General features: G+C 49.4%; 7 protein-coding genes across 7 annotated transcripts; 4 read left to right on the top strand and 3 right to left on the bottom strand.

Annotated features, from left to right (window-relative positions):
• Nucleotides 1-1132: 1132 nt before the first annotated feature.
• FOIG_16333 (uncharacterized protein) lies at nucleotides 1133-2271 on the bottom strand (the record flags this gene model as incomplete). Its single annotated transcript, XM_031217770.1, has 2 exons — nucleotides 1133-1183; nucleotides 2128-2271. 2 exons carry the CDS (start codon nucleotides 2269-2271, stop codon nucleotides 1133-1135), a joined length of 195 nt encoding a protein of 64 aa, XP_031052539.1.
• FOIG_16332 (uncharacterized protein) lies at nucleotides 1858-2841 on the top strand. Its single transcript, XM_031217769.1, has one exon. It carries the CDS (start codon nucleotides 2258-2260, stop codon nucleotides 2567-2569), a length of 312 nt encoding a protein of 103 aa, XP_031052538.1. The 5' UTR covers nucleotides 1858-2257; the 3' UTR covers nucleotides 2570-2841.
• Nucleotides 2842-3708: 867 nt separating this feature from the next.
• FOIG_16331 (uncharacterized protein) lies at nucleotides 3709-4758 on the top strand (the record flags this gene model as incomplete). The annotated part of the gene is made up of 1 exon (XM_031217768.1): nucleotides 3709-4758. The coding sequence occupies one exon, from the start codon at nucleotides 3709-3711 to the stop codon at nucleotides 4756-4758; it is 1050 nt and encodes a 349-aa protein (XP_031052537.1).
• A 2980-nt stretch (nucleotides 4759-7738) lies between these two features.
• FOIG_16330 (uncharacterized protein) lies at nucleotides 7739-8890 on the top strand (the record flags this gene model as incomplete). Its single annotated transcript, XM_031217767.1, has 1 exon — nucleotides 7739-8890. One exon carries the CDS (start codon nucleotides 7739-7741, stop codon nucleotides 8888-8890), a length of 1152 nt encoding a protein of 383 aa, XP_031052536.1.
• A 1563-nt stretch (nucleotides 8891-10453) lies between these two features.
• FOIG_16329 (uncharacterized protein) lies at nucleotides 10454-14119 on the top strand (the record flags this gene model as incomplete). The annotated part of the gene is made up of 7 exons (XM_031217766.1): nucleotides 10454-10611; nucleotides 10708-11547; nucleotides 11643-11736; nucleotides 11784-12492; nucleotides 12555-12750; nucleotides 12846-13278; nucleotides 13985-14119. The coding sequence occupies 7 exons, from the start codon at nucleotides 10454-10456 to the stop codon at nucleotides 14117-14119; spliced, it is 2565 nt and encodes an 854-aa protein (XP_031052535.1).
• Nucleotides 14120-16076: 1957 nt separating this feature from the next.
• FOIG_16328 (insulysin) lies at nucleotides 16077-16562 on the bottom strand (the record flags this gene model as incomplete). Its single annotated transcript, XM_031217765.1, has 1 exon — nucleotides 16077-16562. One exon carries the CDS (start codon nucleotides 16560-16562, stop codon nucleotides 16077-16079), a length of 486 nt encoding a protein of 161 aa, XP_031052534.1.
• Nucleotides 16563-16651: 89 nt separating this feature from the next.
• On the bottom strand, nucleotides 16652-17225 carry FOIG_16327 (insulysin; the record flags this gene model as incomplete). Its single annotated transcript, XM_031217764.1, has 2 exons — nucleotides 16652-17162; nucleotides 17200-17225. The coding sequence occupies 2 exons, from the start codon at nucleotides 17223-17225 to the stop codon at nucleotides 16652-16654; spliced, it is 537 nt and encodes a 178-aa protein (XP_031052533.1).
• Between the last annotated feature and the right edge of the window lie 48 nt (nucleotides 17226-17273).

Below are 17273 nucleotides of genomic sequence, written 5' to 3'. Positions count from 1 at the left end.
AAGACGCGGAGGTCCTGTCGAGGTGGGGCGATGATTGGTTGTTGCCCTTGACGATGGGGTGGGTCAGATTGTCGGTGCTGCTGTTGTTGTTGATGGTGGTGAATCGGACGGGGCCGGGCAGCGGGAAGCGAGGCAGCGACGCTGCTGTATGTAGGCTTGGGGGTCGTAGGTCCAGAGCCGGAGAGCTCTTGTTTCCAAATGCCGAGGAAGCTGTCGGCGAATTGCCGAGCGAAACGTCGCTGCGGTCCGGCGGTGAATTGCTGAGCGGCTTCTTCAAACTTGGCGCAGAAGGCTTGGAAAACCATCAGCTTGGCGTTGTACTCTTCCACGCGCTCGCGGGCGAGGTCATTGGCCGATTTGATAATAGAGATTGGCTGTTCAAAGATCGATGTGGGGTTGGCACGCTCAGCTCCTTCCGTAGCTGCAGCAGTGGTGGCGGCGTTGAGTGGTGAGGACGGTGTCTGCGCCGTCCGCCCGGGTCCGGGTGAAACACCAACGGGACCGTTGACGATTGCAGGGCTGTTTTGCAGGAGAGCTGCACGGGCTCCTCGGTTTAGATTGGCGGGGGTGTGGATCCCAAGATCAAAGCGATCCGAGACAGCGGGCGGGCTCGTCATGGACGAGGCCATCGCCGCGGCTTGCGGCTGCGCGAAGCGCAGGTTGGGTCGTTTGTTGTGCGCTTGTTAAGGATCTTGGTGCAGACAGGGGCACTTTCTTAACACTTGTATGCCAAGAAAGTGTGATGACAAAGGAAGGCGTGAATTTGCAATGTAGATTAGGGTTAATATTGTGACGGTTGTGGCAAGCATTCCAGGGTAAGAGGTCTAAGCTTCGTTAGTGGGGTCAGATGGATGTCTGTGGTAACAGACATAAAGGGACGGATTCCCCGGAGGACTTTAGCTTTCAGACGCTTTTTCATACAACATTCTTTACTCTTTTTCCTTCGTATTTGGTATCATTGAATTGATCATTTAATTCTCTATCCTATGACAAAGACCTCATCTCAATTGAACCTAACTGGCCGTTTACACTTAGCTTGCAATTGAGAGTGTTGGAAGATTTCGTCTTGTACAGCCTTTTCTTTGTTGTTGCTCTTCACCTTCAAAATATCCAATTAAAATAGGGTAAACTTTCACCCTTCAGGATTCATCTCGTCCCCAGGAGCTTCTGTCTCTGTTCTGTCCTTTTAGGTGTTGTTAGATACGCACGAATACGATGGGGTGAGTGTATCCAAGTGTGGACCAGAATGTTGTGATGTTATTGATTATTGACTTAATTCTTTTGATCAGTCTTTCAAAGAGGGGTTTCACCCCTCTTTTGGATACAAGAATAATATTGCAATAAGAGAAGTGGAGCCCATTCCCAGCCGCCAATCTAACAGGTGTTTTCCCCGCTACCCGGAATTGATATATCCGGGAACCCACAAAATACATGTTTCTTTTATCGAGGCGCTATCACTAATCCAACAGGAATGGGTTCCACTTCCCTTATTGCAATATTATTCTTGTATCCAAAAGAGGGGTGAAACCCCTCGCGGACAGACTGATCAAAAGGAATCAAGTCGACGATCAATAACATCACAACATTCTGGTCCACACTTGGATACACTCACCCCATCGTATTCGTGCGTATCTAACATGGCCTGGCCCCGCTTTTTCGTTCGTCCTCTTGACGCCTTGAGGAACGAAAGGCGTCTGGTATCGGAATGTGGGGGTCAGTTAATTTTAGCAGCAAGGTAGCAAGGTAGCCGGAGCGAATCGCCAGGTCAATTGCAACAGGCCAGTACATTGGTATCTACAACCAAGTTGACACGAGCCGATAAAGGAAAGGACTCTATTTTTTCTATCCATTCCGCCTAGGTTTTTATTGTGACGGTACAAGCAACGATCAAGGGCTGGCAATTGTGATTACAGCAAGAGCTGGCATGTTCCGTTGCTGATGGAAGAATGGCCTCAAATGGCGTTTCTCGTTCTCGCTGTAGCATGGATTGAACTGTCAAATCGCATGTCACTAATTAATTTTGTCTTGAACCCCATCTACATACAGCATGAAGCTAGGTGTGGTAACAATTCAACTGAGTGCAATGCCATTCAATTTCCTGAAGAATTGCCGTGATGAACAGCTGACCTCGCACCAAGGTCCTCTGTTTGCGCGGATAGACGAGGGCTTACCCAATATGTTTGGAAGTTGTATTGCTGTTGTTCCATCTATATCGTCAAGAAGAGCCTGAATTCCTGAACTTTTCACTGCCTTTCGAATGCCGGGGTCCATGTTGATTGACTGGAAATTTGACTGGTTCAATGGGGCCTGCTGGAGGTCGGTTCTTCTTAGATTCCACCGCATGATGCGGTGCTTCATCGGTGATAGATGGTGCAGAAAGGCTGAGGGAAGCTCTACAGACGCTGATCGATCGAGGCGCGTGTTCGACAGTCGCTGGTGTTGCTATGATGGCTGGCAGGTCCGTCATGGTTCTCATAAGCCATGGCGGTGTTTCACATTGTACCATATGGTAACCCTTGGATGGAGAGAAACAAAGTGCGATATTGCAGCGATTGTGGTTGATTGTTAGGATTAGCCTAGTCTAAAGCGGGTGATTTGTTGTCCCCATAACGGGTGGTCGGCGATCCCGAGGTGGGTATGGGACAGGGGATGAAGCAGTCAACAGGTGGAGACTTCCAATCACTCGACGGGAGAATACTTACTTAGTCGCATGTCCTCAGGCCCTGGAATGGGAAGAAGTAGGCGGTGTTTTGATTGCGCATAGGTCCAGTACCAAGTTCATCTTTAGCGCGTCACCATGGATCAATGGAGGCAAGTTTCGATGTTTGCTCACAAAGTATCCCGTTGCCGCTCTTATCACCTACTCGTCGAACGGCAACCATCTACTAAATTTGTCGACCTTGTTATTTGGACATCCCGTGACAAATTTCTGATGCACTCGCCGACTCCACACCTCAGCCCCGTTTTTAGGCAGTGGCGAAAACGCTTAAACGACAAGAAAGGGAGCCATATTACTATGAGAGGTCAAGCCAGCCTAACTCAAGCTTTCTCAGCAAGTTAATCTGTCAAAGGTCTGGTGCGTGTTATTGAACGTTCCAAATGGAGTCACAAATCAGTAGTTATTGGCCTGCTAGCGTCTTCAAACAGGGGCATGGTCTACTGACATAATGAAGATTATGGGGTAGCAAAAGTAAATGCAACTTCTGGATATTAATGATACTACAGTCAGAATGGAAATACGCATGTGGATACACATCCTACACACCTTCCGCTTTGTGCTGACTGTCGAACCTCCTTTCACTCGATTCAAGCCACACGGAGCTGTATGGTTTACTTGGCAGTGTCCTAGCTATCCTGGCTCGAATTAGTATCAGACAATGTGCAAAAAAAACATGGAGAGGCGGCCTACATTTCCACGTAAATGCTACAGGAATATGATGCAGAGGAGGAATATGCAGGGGTTTTGCTGACATGTTCATGCAGGTGATCCTTGACAGGTTTGTTGGCGCTAGCAAACATCGCGAAGTAACGACATTTTATCTGCTCCGCTGAATTGTTTGCCCGTATTTTGAGAGTTCTCGTTTTTTCTGTTAAATACCTTACGTATCTTGGTCATATCCCTCTCAAGTTGCGACTGTGCATCTAGAGTCCTTTACAAGAATCAGGTCCAACATCCATCCTGCTTCTACTACCATCTGACGAAGAATCATGCCTGTGCAACTCCTACCAGCATCCGCTGCTGCATTTGCCCCTCGAGCTTCGTCCGTTGATGTTGCTTTGGGTTCAAAGGTTGAACCGTGGCTCACACAAACTCTGAAGCGTATCAATAGGGTCAAACGCCCTCTTAACTCCGTACTGCAGCACCAGCGATGTCTCACCGAAACTCTTTCGTCGCCGAATGCCATCTGGACCTTGACGTCGCTTATGCTACCCAAGACACCCGAGTCTGGCTTTAAGCGGGATGCCAGCAATCCTCTATTCGAGGCCATCATGAACTATGAGCTCGTCCATGTTGAGGCTTACGTTGTTCATGTCGACATAGTTCTGCGAAATGAGGTCTCCTACAAGCTCACAAAGGATACCATCGATGCGCTCGTTGAGTACCACAAGGAAATTCACTGTGTCGATGCCAAGGCCAACCCATACGACTGGACAGACAAGGAGAAGCAGTGTAAGAAGCTTCACGAAGACTTTGTCCAGGGCATCAATAAATTTGTTTTTTGCACCCACGTCTCCGCCCTTGAGGGTCTTGAGGAGGAGGGCACCGGCGAACTCCTCTGCGGCAAGAGTGAGGAGGTCAAGAATTGTATCAGTGCTCTTATGAAGCCTCTGCTACCTCCCCCTCGCCCCAGGGTCGTTCAAGTTGTCCCACAGCCTACGCTGCAATTTAGCTCTCTTGTTAACAATACATGGTCGCAACGTGGTCCTTACGGCAACCCTGTTACAGTTGACTCATGGAGTGCGCCTCCCTCAATCCCTAGTATCCCATCATGGGCCGACTCAAACACATGTCCTATGGCCATGAGCGATGTGTCACCTATTCCCGCGTTCATTCACTCTCTGTATGGATTTGAGGGGTGCTCAACTCAGGTAACAGTCCCTATCCCCGCGCCTACACGCCCTATCATGCCCGTACCCGCTCATTGCGATGGTAGTGTGATCGTGGAACACATGGGCGGTATGGATTGCTTTGACTACCATCTATGTATTGGACATGATTGGGGTCTGTGTAGCAGGGGAGAAAGTGCCTGCAATTAACTTGTGCGTCTGTATTGCGAAGAAATACAGGTAGAGCCAGCCGTGTTGGTCCACGAACAAAACTATCGGTGGCTCTCGCGTCTGCAGCTGTTAGCAAGCGATAGGGTCCGTACAGCCAAGAATCTCACTCTCGCGTAAGCTAGCTAAACATTGGATTGTACTGGCTCCATTGCCTATCGCAGCTATATCGTTCCCATAGAAATGATAAAAACATCGCATTTAACCAGGATTTCCGTATCAGGCGTCTCTTTCCTTTGCATAATGGCGGCTTGTGAAACGTCCTGAGGACCTTGGAAATGATCCAACCAGTCTCAGTCACATCAGGCAGTGGACTTTTTCTCAAAACGTACAGCATGACCACACCGAGGGCGTAGATATCGCTTTTAGGCTCTCTTTCGGACCGCGTGTAGAACTCCCAAGGGACGTACCAAGGTGTCCCGCCGGTACATGTCTGGCTACCGTGGACTCCAGCCAGGCCGAAATCTATGAGAACAGCGCCGCGTTCAGAGCGTAAAGAATGTTTCCCGGTTTGATATCGTTGTGCTAGATACGCTCGCGACGGAGGTATTCAAGTGCCGAGGCCATATCGTAGAGGATGCAGTCAGCATCTTTGTCCGTACCGCTGAAATAGTTATCATGGCGATGTCTCAACGCATTAAAGTCCGGAGAGGGTAAGTACTTCATGTATATCGAGAATAGGCCAGCATCCGACTCGTAAAATTTGATAACTGATGGCTTTCGGACATGCTATTAGCATACACAGGCAGCCAATGGATGCGATGGACGCAAAGTGGAGGAACATTGTGCAAAAGAAATGAGGGGAAAGATTATGCAGACCAAAAGTACCGGTACATGTTTTGATCTATGCTCAGAGAATGCTCTGTTAGTGACTCGTGCATGAAGCGCATCGTTTCAAAGATCTACGGCCATGACTAGTGCTAGCGGTCTCGCGACGCGTTGATGACGCATCGCCATTTGCGTATCCCTTGTTGTTTAAATGGTCCCTATTCCCTACAATCACCGTAAAATATACGCTTGATCTCGCAGGTAGACATGGGTACTACGAGACAAGCAGGGGTAAAGACGTCAGTTGTACGGAAAGTCAGCTGTCAAGGTGACAAGGTGTCGTAAATACCACATGAGATTGTGCCCCAGGTAGGACATGTTTGTTGAGCGCTTACCAGTGCAGCGCGAACCGGGACAGAATGATGTCAGACATTACGTGCATTCGGTTCATTGATGTGAATTGGTGTATTCATGTTATGTTCTGTTGTGTTCTGTTGAAATCTTCCCCTTAGAGGTTTTACCATATCGGCTGTAATCTTAAAGTATCCCTGCTTGCACGTGAGACCCCAGCACCTGTTCAACAAATGACTGCTACCTTCCAAACAGTGCGTGCATAAACAGACAAATAGCGATTGTTCTTAACCACGCCCTCTATTGGAAGTAAAGGATCTGGTTAGGCCACAGTATTTTTACTTATGCGGCCTTGATTGAAACTGCCTAGTCTGCGGATAAATCATGAGCAATGTGTATGCCGAGAAATGCGCAACTCAACACGCCTCTGGGCAAAACGCTACTACGGACACTAATTTAGCGCTATTTAAATAAAGGGAATTGATAGAGCGGCATGATGTTTTTAACACAGAGGCATGACCTTACAGCGGCATGACTTTTTAGAACATCCAATTGGCCAGTTCCGCGCAGACCCATATATACTTCCTGACGAACTCAGCGTGGCCAGCTCTCTTAACAGGACCTTATTCTTGCCTAAAGTCCTCCCAGTGCTCAAGATCTTGGCATAGCAGGGTGTTTAAAGAGGCCTCGTTTTGAATGGAAGATTCTTGCTCTGTTTATTGCTCAGGAAACATGCCTGAGGCTCTACTCTGACTACTATAGAAGGAAGTATATCCTCATCGCTGTCAACTAGCTCCCATTGACTCCTCGCCCTCCGGATGCTAGGTAGAGGATCGATTTCGGGGCCTGGAATGGGGGCTTTGACTCGCTGAAGTCGTGTTCTCCCTGATGGAAAGTCATTTTGAAGGTGAATCTCGTGATCAAACCGCAGATTCCACACAGGTTCGTAGAGGCCCTGCGAGCCGCGGGTCCGTGGGAAGGTCGAAAAAGTCTGTGGATAAGAAGCAAAGAGATTGCTTAGCGTGTCTTCGTCGCTGATCCCATAGAATTAACCGATGCTTGAGGCGGAACTGCTTGCAGAGTTCGGTCGACTTACGAGTAAAGGAGGGCTAAACCTGGCTTGTCGGCTTGTTCGCTGTCCTTTTTCGCGGTGTATTTAATTGCTGGGGCTTGAGCTTCGCGGCCTGCGAAGGCCTATACGTCGTTCTACTGTAGGGGACGACGTTGTGGAAGCGATAAAACATATTGGGTTAGGATCTGGGAACGCGTCTACGCGCCTAGAGCTATCACGAGGTCGAAGAAATGTGGGGAACTCAAGCTGTAGGTACAGTACGAAGCTGAAGAACAAAGCGAGGACGATCGTCATTCTCCGAGTAATGGCGACTGTCGCCTCTCTGGTAATGGCCATGGTTGAGTATCTGTTACTCGCAGGGGAGCGTACGCCGTGACGATCGCTGCGACGTTACCGCAGCAAACCGATGCTATAACTCATGCGAGAAATGTAAGCGTTTCTTGTCAAGCCCTGAGGGTTCTTGGGAACATCATTTTCTGGAGAGTTTCATCTATCCCGAGCAGCTGGAAAACGACTCTCGCGCAGACTTATCCGACTGAGCAACCATCCGATAAGTTTGCTCAATTAAACCAGCAGTTGTTTGCTTTCAACGACCAGGCACAGCATGTTCCGATATTTGTATCGTACCAACCTGCAAGAGGCTTTTTTGGCACTGAAGTTTTTGTAAAGCTTTCGTCCAAATATGATCTGTTCTCGTTATCGTCGCCGATTCCACAATGGTTTCTGATGTTCGGCTCTGAGAAATGTTCGGTTCAAGATGTATCTCGAGATATGCAAGACGGTTCTGGGTTCATCTACACCTGCAGCGGGGATGCGCCTCAATTTCTTGCCACAAACTGTGCAAACAGTAAAGTGCCCTTATCGCTCGTTCTCGGCGGTCCCTCGGGAGAAGAAATTACTCGAGTCCCTGTTGGTACTTTTCAGTTTCTGGAAGGGTCGGGGGATGACAACACAAGGTCGACTAAGATGCTCAAGCATGAGGATAAAGCACCTGCCCCTGAGATCGATCAGCTGAGTACCCCAGTTAAGGTTGAGCCTCAGCTGCCATCAGATACAAATATCTATGAAAATCCATCTCAACGAGAACATCATGGTGATACCTTCCCGCAAGCAAATGGCGGCATGATTAGCACTTGCAGCAGAGGCACGAGCTTCACGGACCCGCACTACCACCGCCGCCCGGCGGCTGGATGGAGCCCTTATCCAAGCACGCTGGGCAGCACGGGGAGGGGCCCTGGTGGATTGGATACTTCCTCGGTTGGTCGTCCGCCTTTGACATCCTTGGGAATGTCGCCTCCGTCTCACACTAAGGGCGCTCCCCAACTTGTCCGAACTAGCACCATAACTACCAATGCTGGAAACAACACAAGTTACCATCCTATCTCGCTTTATTCTGGCAAGGCAGTTTTGAAGATTTCAGGCAAGCGAGAATCGATGGTCGAGAAGTGGACATCCGAGGAATGTTCCAACCGTCGTCGGATTGTCCTCTTCCGTAAGACACAAAAAGGATCGACTGTCAACGCCACCTGCCAATCCGTAAGCGTCAATGAGCGACCAGCCAACAGCATCTGCATATCATGCATCTGGTGGGCCGAAAAAGGCGAGTGTTATGTCACATCGGTCGACATTATCCGCCTTCTCGAGCAATTTGTCGCAGCGCCGAACCGTTTTAGTGTTGAGGAGAAGAACCGCATCCGTCGTAACCTAAAAGGTTTCAATCCTCAGACATTATCCAAGGCCAAACCCGACAGCGAGGAATTCTTCAAGATCATTATGGGTTTTCCTAGCCCCAAGCCCCGCAACATTGAGAAGGATGTGAAGGTTTTCCCATGGAAGATTCTTGAGTCAGCGCTCAAGAAGAATATTGGCAAATACAGTGCTAGTCCCAGCAGCACAGAAGCGACGTCCAGCAGGATAAACTAGACTAACGGAGCATATGCGCCTTTGCCTACGCCTCCAGGACAAGGTATGGGCCTAGCTCATCTACAGTCTACAGCAGTACGAACACGACATCACAGACAACTCGGCTAGTATGTAGTACAGGGGCATGTGCAGAGAACCAACACCTAGATACCAAATGGCTATGGGTCGTAGTTGAATGACCAGTGAACTCATGGACCCGCCATCTCGTGATATCCCACTGGATGGGTCTGAAGGTTGTGTTGAGTAGCCTCGCTCACATTGGAGGAAGGCTACGGGGGACTGGTCTTGAATAGTCTTGCACTATTCACTTCCAAGCAACGCCTTGTCACGATATCGAAGAAAAAAAAGGTTTCACCCTCCAGTAACTCGGAGTGGATAACGAGGGCAACTACATCCCAAGGAGGCCAGCCTATGGAATAATGAGGTTAGAAAAGACCTCAGTGTGTATCTAATTAGGCTTACAGAGGGTGATCGATGGTGCGGTCAAAATGGCGAGGGGCGCTACAGGGTAATTTGGTGAACCAGGAGACATGAATGATGTAGTAAATAAAGAAAGAATGATCATGATGGTTTGCCGGAGGCCGGCGGCCGTTGTGTTCTGATGACAGTCGCTACTTTGAAGTGTCTCGCTTGACGTTCAGCTGAGGAACGAACAATCAATGTAGCTGAGGAATGGGTCTCTATCGCCATGCGCCCCATGCAGGTAGTTAGAAGACGGTATCTTGTTCAGAGGACTCTAACGACAAAGCACTTTTGTAAGGGAATTGCAGATGGATTTTTCCAGGTCGCAGGTACCATGAGCTCAACGGATCCCTGGTCCCCATTCCACCTGGATACTGTGGGTAGGGAACGCATGTCCAACGGCTGGCGATTGCACCAGGGATGCGGGTGTACGTGCATGTGAATCCGGGGTGCTGCTTTGTACCAAGGCCAGCTCTCCAAATCGTGGTGAGGGGCACCGGATGCAAACCATCTTCCCCGAGAAGCGATCGGGATGTCGTCAGAGATCGTTGCCCCAGGTCGTCCGTGTTTGGTGAAGCGTGGGGATCCACATCTTATCAAAGGTCTCCAATTGGAGGCTCTTCAATGAACTTGATTGAGGTTCAGTAAAAATTGAAGACCGTGCTTCGCGAGGTACACCGCTGTAGACAGGGATCCGCTGCCGCTATTGTGGCTGTTCAGCTTATCTCGCTGCCAAGTACTCGAGTATATCCAGGGACCCAGAAGTTTCCGCTCCTCTGCCAACCCATATTGTCTTTGGAGCGTACACGTTCCACCTGCCCCAACGATGGACAGCCTGAAATGGACCCGCCCCGCTCCCAATGCCCTTCTCATTGGCCCTCGTGGTTGGCTTATCGATCCAGTACAAAGCGTGGATTTCGGCCATTAAAGAGGACAGGCAAGCGCAACCAACCTCATCCAATGTTTTCTTCTAAATCGCAGTCGCCTAATTCCAGGTTTCCATTAACCCGCAACTACGGCATTAACATGACGGGAGATTTCACGGCCGAATCTCATCTAAACTCCGATTGTGATCAATTTGATGCCTTGGCTGAAAATGCAATGGACAAATCTGAATATGCTCATGATTCGTTTGCAAGCGGTTCTGGAAACTTGCCTTTGTCAATTGACGAATATTCTACACATTACCCGCCAAGCGGCAACACAACCACCTTTAGTAACAACCACGAAAGTTATGCTACTTACTCATCAACTGACAGGTACGGAATACGAGTCACCAAATGTTCGTGCTATTCAGGTTTTCAATGGCTAGGTATAAACTTTGGATGGACCAACTAACATTGTTTTGATTGCAGATCCCCAGAAACTATTCCCACTCTATTCGGCCACCTTCACCAACAATTTCAGTTTCAATCCCCTGCCGCTATCGAAGTCGACAAACTCAAGGACAATCTCTACAGAACTAGAAGTTGGAAAAAGTCACCACCCGACGAGTTCCGTCCTCAACAACCTTCCACAAAATGTCAATTCCCCTCTGCCATCTCTTCTCGATCAGCGCCTTTCTACCACAGTGACAGATGGCCAAACGATAGCTCCGATAGCTATCGTTCACTCCAAACACGAGCAAAGAGGAATAGCAGTGGTGATGCCGCTTCAGCAAGCCCCAACTACGACTTCTCCGAAGAAGAGGACATGAAAATGAAAGATGAAAAGTCGCTCAAGAGACTTCGCATTTACGATACCTACATATCTGGCGGTCACAAAAGAAGGGCAGCCAGCCCCAACGACGAGCACATGTCCTGGCGGCGCGAGTCGAGCTCCTATGATTCTCCCCAAGATCATTTCGCATCTCCTCCACGGCCCAACTCATACCCTTCGACCATGTCAACGTCGATGCACCCAACCAGCATTACAACTGCTAATTCTTCGGCTCAATGCTTGCTCGTGGGCCCATCTCCAGCCCCTATCTCACACAGCTCCTGGAATTCGCCTGACACAGCTACCGTATCCGCCGATCTAAACCTTCCAACCTCCATTTCCAACCAGGGATTGATTCACCCTAGAAACATATCGAGCACAAGCACATTTAAAATTACTGAAGCGCAGGAGCTTAGAGAAACTAAGTTGCAAGGCCTTTTCGTGTGCGAGTGTTGCCCCAGGAAGCCCAAGAGGTTCGGGACGCTTGCGGAACTTATGTGAGCCAGATTTCGACTCAGCAGTCTCATTTTGAGTGGAGTTGCTCGAGACGATAGGTTTCGTCGTATATGTTTCAAAGCTGACCAACAACTAGCGCTCATAAGGCCGTCCTACTACTGGAGAAGACGGGTGACAATCAAGATAACGTAGAAAGAAACTACAAAGCTCACCTTCCTTCAACTCAACAGGTATACCAAGCACCCGCGATCATACCTATTCAGCTGACATCTCGTAGCTATACCCCGAACAGACTCCCCCAGGCCTACCCGAACGAAGAGCAGAAGAGAATGAGGAGGCTCCCACAAGAGCTAGCCCAAGTGTAGAGAGCGACTCGAAATTCAACAAACAACCAAAGCCTCAAACAAGACCGCCAGACTCCGAGCGACGAACTCGGAGCTTTACACGGTCTTCTGATGCTGCTGGTGGTACCGGCTCAATTAGCCCCAGAAAAGATGAATCAGCACAGAGTCAATCACGCGAACCGGTTACGCCCGATGATTTCCAGAATGTAGACAAGATTTGTCCCTTCTTGCTATATAAGCCAAGTCTCATTCTACCTGGTTGGAAAGCATGCTTTGGACTGAAAAAAGAAATATCTCATATTGTTGCGCATGTCGCCAATAATCATGGCCTCATTCGTGGAATACATCCCAACTACGGCTCCCGTAGCTGGGGATACCTGGCGAGTTGTGATAGTTGCGACAACTTCAGCAACAAGGGAGGGGACTGCAGGAAATGCTGCTCATTGCTTACATGGGGAGACGATGATTTTAACCAGAGCCACCATGGTGTGGTCCTTTGCTTGCGATGTTATGCCAAATTTGACAAGAAGGATATGAAGAACCATATGACTGGTCTGCCATGCCGTGGCAACATGGACATACCAAAGAAGGAGAAGTTACACATTCTGTACACCACCTTTTGTTCAGATGCCGAAAAGCCCAGTGAGTCTCTTCTCTCTTGTTGTTTATTATTGCCACTGACGCTAACAATTCGTCTGACACAGCTACTATATTTACCAACCCAAGCCCTCGAACCTCCACGTCCGATCAAGGATCAATTTGCTCTAGGGACATATCGGGCACAAGCACATTTAAGATTACCGAAGTGCAGGAGCCTGGCGAAACTAAGGTGCAAGACTCCTTCGTGTGCGAGTGTTGCCCCAAGAAGCCCGAGAGGTTCGAGACGCTTGAGGAACTCAAGTAAGTCAGATTTCAACCCAGTAGTCTCGTTTTGAATGGGACTGCTCGGGGTGATAGGATTTATCGTATATGTTTCAAAGTTAACCAACAACTAGCACTCACAAAGCTGAAAAGCCGTACAAATGTGCATTCTGCAGAAACTATTTCAAGAACCAAGGCGATGTAGAACGACACAAGAAATCGACGCATGGACGCCTCAGCTCATGGTCCTGCTCAGCTCTCTCCGGATACGAGAGCGCTTCTCACGAATCTACTGACAGGCCTGGCCAAGCTGACACCTGCGGCTACTGTGGCGATGAATTCCCACGATCGGGATGTGGCCCTGATATAGGTGTCTCTATTAGTGGCAATGTGCCTCAAACAGTCACGGATCACGACAGGGGAGAGCGCCTCAGACATCTGGAAGAAGTACATAATTTCAGAAAATGCAAATCCTCCGCGAAGTTCCCTCGAGCGGATAATTTCAGAGAGCACCTCAAGCGTATCCACGCAGGGACAAGTGGAAAATGGATTAACGTGCTTATAAATGTTTGTATGTTGAAAGAGGGCTCAGCCACTAGATAAATGCTCCAATCCAAGTATTCATTGCGTGGAATGAGCTTGTAATGTAACGAAACTCAACTCTGTCTCGCGGGAGAACCGCTGGATGGTGGTGCGCGAATAGAGGCATATTTAAGAGCACATCAAGTTGAAGTAAATTAAATGCTCTACTAGCGTCTGGCGCTCGTGTCACCGGTCACCCAAAGTTGTTTCTGAATGCGTCGTAGACTTATCACTCGCAGCAGAAGTTAGTTTGGCATCAAGTTCCTGGTTTCCTTGATATTAATCTGACAGTCTATAGGTATCCATACTTCTCTATGAGAAGAATCTTTAGGTCGCTATTCCGGCTCTAGCCACAGGATCGCTAGAGCATTATTGGTCATGGCTCCAAGATTCCCGAGAATTGGCGTTTATCTGTCAGCTATTTAATTACACTATATAGCTTGAAAAGTACATCATCTGCTTAAATCTAGATCTCATCGTTGTCATCCATGTGAATTAATACTGCACCCTCCGGTATGGCCATAGTTCCTGGCCATTTCTTCCCTTGTGTCAGGCCGTTGTCCACCGACTGAGAATGTCATAATTAAGGTATTGTATATTGTAAGCCGTTGCGAAGAGTCCAGTAAATCCCATCAAGCTGAGTTCCCCTTCACAATAACACATTTGAACCAAGTTCGACTGACCTATAAAGTCCCAATCCTCATGTCCTCTCGACGGCAGGATTGTGAAGTGCGAGGACTATATCAGTACTCCTATGAAGCCTCTTCTCCCCTTCAATGCTGTTGAGATTGCTTTACAACTTACTACGCTACCAACTCTCCTGTAGAGGGGAGGAAACGCAGTATGATCTCATGGTGACCTCGCTGGTGCCTCACCGAGGGTCCTCCCCTCAAATCCCAACATGCACTCTCTGTGCTTCCATATAAGACTTACTTCCATTCAGTGAGTTATCGACCCGCGTTAGGCGATTAGCCCAGAAGTAAGGCAAAGTAAACTCTCTAAAGGTTTACATCCGCATCCTCATACTCACTGATGTCCTTGACGGGCTTGGCTCCGGAACTGGCAGTGAGATGAGCCTTGTAAAGCCTGACATCGGTGATTTCCTCGTCCGTCTTCACGGCATCTCCTGGGGAGGGCTCCTCGTGGGCCTTCTTCTGAGCCTCTTCTGTCGCTTATCAACCCCTTCCGCCTTACCCTGGGCCTGCAGATGAATCGATAGCCGTGCCCTCTGGCCAACTCTCTCCTGTAAAAATATTTCCTTGGCGCCCGCTGTTAGCGTTCTGCTAGGGCAGAGACTTTTTACAGGCTAAAATGGCAACAAAAGCAACTGTGGGACTAGCGGGACCCTAACAGCTGCCAGAAGAAAGGGATTCGGAGAGTTGACCTTTCTTCGTGACATGTGCCTTCAACGGCACTGAGCTTCGCGAGCTCTTGACATCGCCTCCGGGCACCATTTCATTTGTCTTATCTGCGACTTCTTCTCACCTCGACATTTCGGCTTCGCGAGCCTGCGACATTCCGGCCTCTGTGCCCCTCGACTTCCCGTACGACCGACTTCTGCAGCCTCGGCTGCCCAGACGACATTCGCAGCATCTTGCTGCTTGACATCGAGGGCCATCGTGCCCTCACCCTCACTCTCACCTTCGCCTGCAGTTTAACGCTGCCTCGACCGACTACAGCAGCTTTAGCTGCCCGAACAACACAAACAGCCTTCGGCTGCTCGACTTTCTGGGCCCTCTGGTGCCCTCGACCTTGACGCACGGACCCCACATGGTTCGTTGCCCTTTTTGCAGCTCGGAAGCTGCTTGACCGATCTCTGCAGTCGCGTACTGCCCAGAGACTCTCCTCTTTCTTTCTGCAGCCTCGGCTGCTGCCCGGAACACAACCGGGCCTCGACGATATGTCTCACTGGATGAGACCACTAGACACAAACCGCTGGGTCGAAACGGTACAGAGCTTACCTGGAGACCGTGGATCGGGGCGATTGCCTCGTCTACAGAGCAGCGTTCTGGCCGCCTTGGGTTTTTCCCCTGCGAAGGGTTTCCCTAAGGATGCATAGTTCTAGGGTTGCAGCTACTGGCGATCTTAGGGGTTATGGTTCTCCTGCCTTTGGGCATGGAAAGCTACTTGATCTATCTGTGCAAGAGAATTCTAGGCTGGAGAGGGATATGTTCCCGCTGACGGGATGCCCTCTTGAGAGTAATGCGCCTTTGTGCCGATGATATGCTGGATGAACTAGATGGAGACGCTGCTGGAGGGAATCTCAGCTAAGATCAGATGTATTGATGTCCTGTAGGACGTGCTTCACCGGCAACTACTGTAGGGCAAGCTACGAGTAGAGAGGTGCCTCTTGGGGGGATGAGTACAGAAAACGCTCGAGCATATATACGGCTCCGACGCAAGAGGCCTTGCAGATGACCTGAGCGAGGATCATTACGGTAGCGTTTGTAGATAGTTTAGCTCAGCACGTCCTGTGCCCCAGTAGGGGACTTTCGGGGCCGATGGCCCCCCGGACGAAAAATATACATACATACATACATAGCCGTGCCCTCTGGCTAGAAGCAGGGTTCAGGCGCTGGTTGAAGAAATCTTCAACCTCTAGTTTGGTCAGAAGCTTAATCTGTGCGGCATCGCGTTGGGCTGTCAAGAGTGTTAGCGGATATTTAGACCACGCTTTGTGTAAACTTACCGAGCTCGAAGTCGTAGTATTCCTTTGTAATCTGGGACCAGTGGCGAGTGGACTCCCGGTCCAGGTTTCTAGGCTTCTCGAAGCGCCGAACGATCTAACTTCGCTTGTGACCTTCGAACTGTGTCTCACTCATCTTCTCCATAGTGTCCGCATATCTCATGAGGAAGGACTCGATACGGGAGTCAAGGAATTCTGGTGTCATCTCACTCTGGGTGAGGAAGCGGAAACCATATGTCGTCGAGAAGGCTCGAGGTCCACTGAAAACGATGTAGCCGAGTTGTTCCTTGATCCGGAGCTGATCGAAGGCTGGCTCATGGAGCATCTGGTCCAGGAGTAGAGCCTTGGTTCGAACATCGCGATCTTCTCTACTACCGATATAAAACCAAGTCTCTACGCTGTGGTTGACATTGGCAGGATACTTGATGGTCTTTCTGAAGACATAGTTGGAACCCTTGGCCAGAATGAGTGACCGTAAGATAGGCCACTGTGCTCTAGGCAAAACTCGTGTCTTCAGAATGGACTCAACCATGTCGGTTGCTTTAAGAGCATCCTCCCTGTACATGTTACCATGCACGTACATTTCGATCAAAACCTGTCCAAGCATCTGCTTCTGGAACAGTCTGACACCTTCGAATGTGACGCTCGAAAGCTCTACTGCGAGCTCCTGTACTATAAGTCCCGCTCGGGAATATAGAGCCAATTGGTGTAATCGCCACCCTGATGGTAGGAGGATTGTAGCTGCCAGTTGCTGTACCCTCGGGTCAAGCGCTCCCTGAAAATCTCGTAACGGTCTTCCTTGACATGCAGGTCTCGCATTGTTGTGACGACTTGTTCCAAGAGCACAGGCAGCTTATCATTGTAGCCGCTAACATCCAAGAACAGACCGCGCGAGTCGAGACTTACGTTGTACTGTAAGCCAGACAGCTCCGCTTCATATGAGTACTCCTCGAGCGCATCACGGACCAGGTCAGAAAATAGTCGAGCCTTGACATTGCTCTCCGGCGAAGCATAGATGAGCGGCGTCTTCAAGCTGACAATGACGTCGGCGCGAGGAACCCAGAAGGTATCATCCTTTTTCCACCTTGCCCTAGCAATGCTGTCTTTGCGAAGAACCTGATGTACCGGAAAAGTATCTTGACGATCCCAGGGCAGTTCTTGAGACCCTCCTCCGTCAGACGGACTTGTACATCAAAGATACCAGGAGTGCCGGGGCAAACGGGTTAAGAACCAGCGCTAAGACCATTGGCCCAACCTTTGGACTTGATATATGACATGATACTTCCAGGACCCT

This window comes from Fusarium odoratissimum, assembly GCF_000260195.1.
Source record: "Fusarium odoratissimum NRRL 54006 unplaced genomic scaffold supercont1.76, whole genome shotgun sequence".
NCBI lineage: Eukaryota > Fungi > Ascomycota > Sordariomycetes > Hypocreales > Nectriaceae > Fusarium > Fusarium odoratissimum.
Note: the sequence above shows the minus strand (reverse complement) of the source record. Positions and strands in the feature narration are given on the sequence as shown.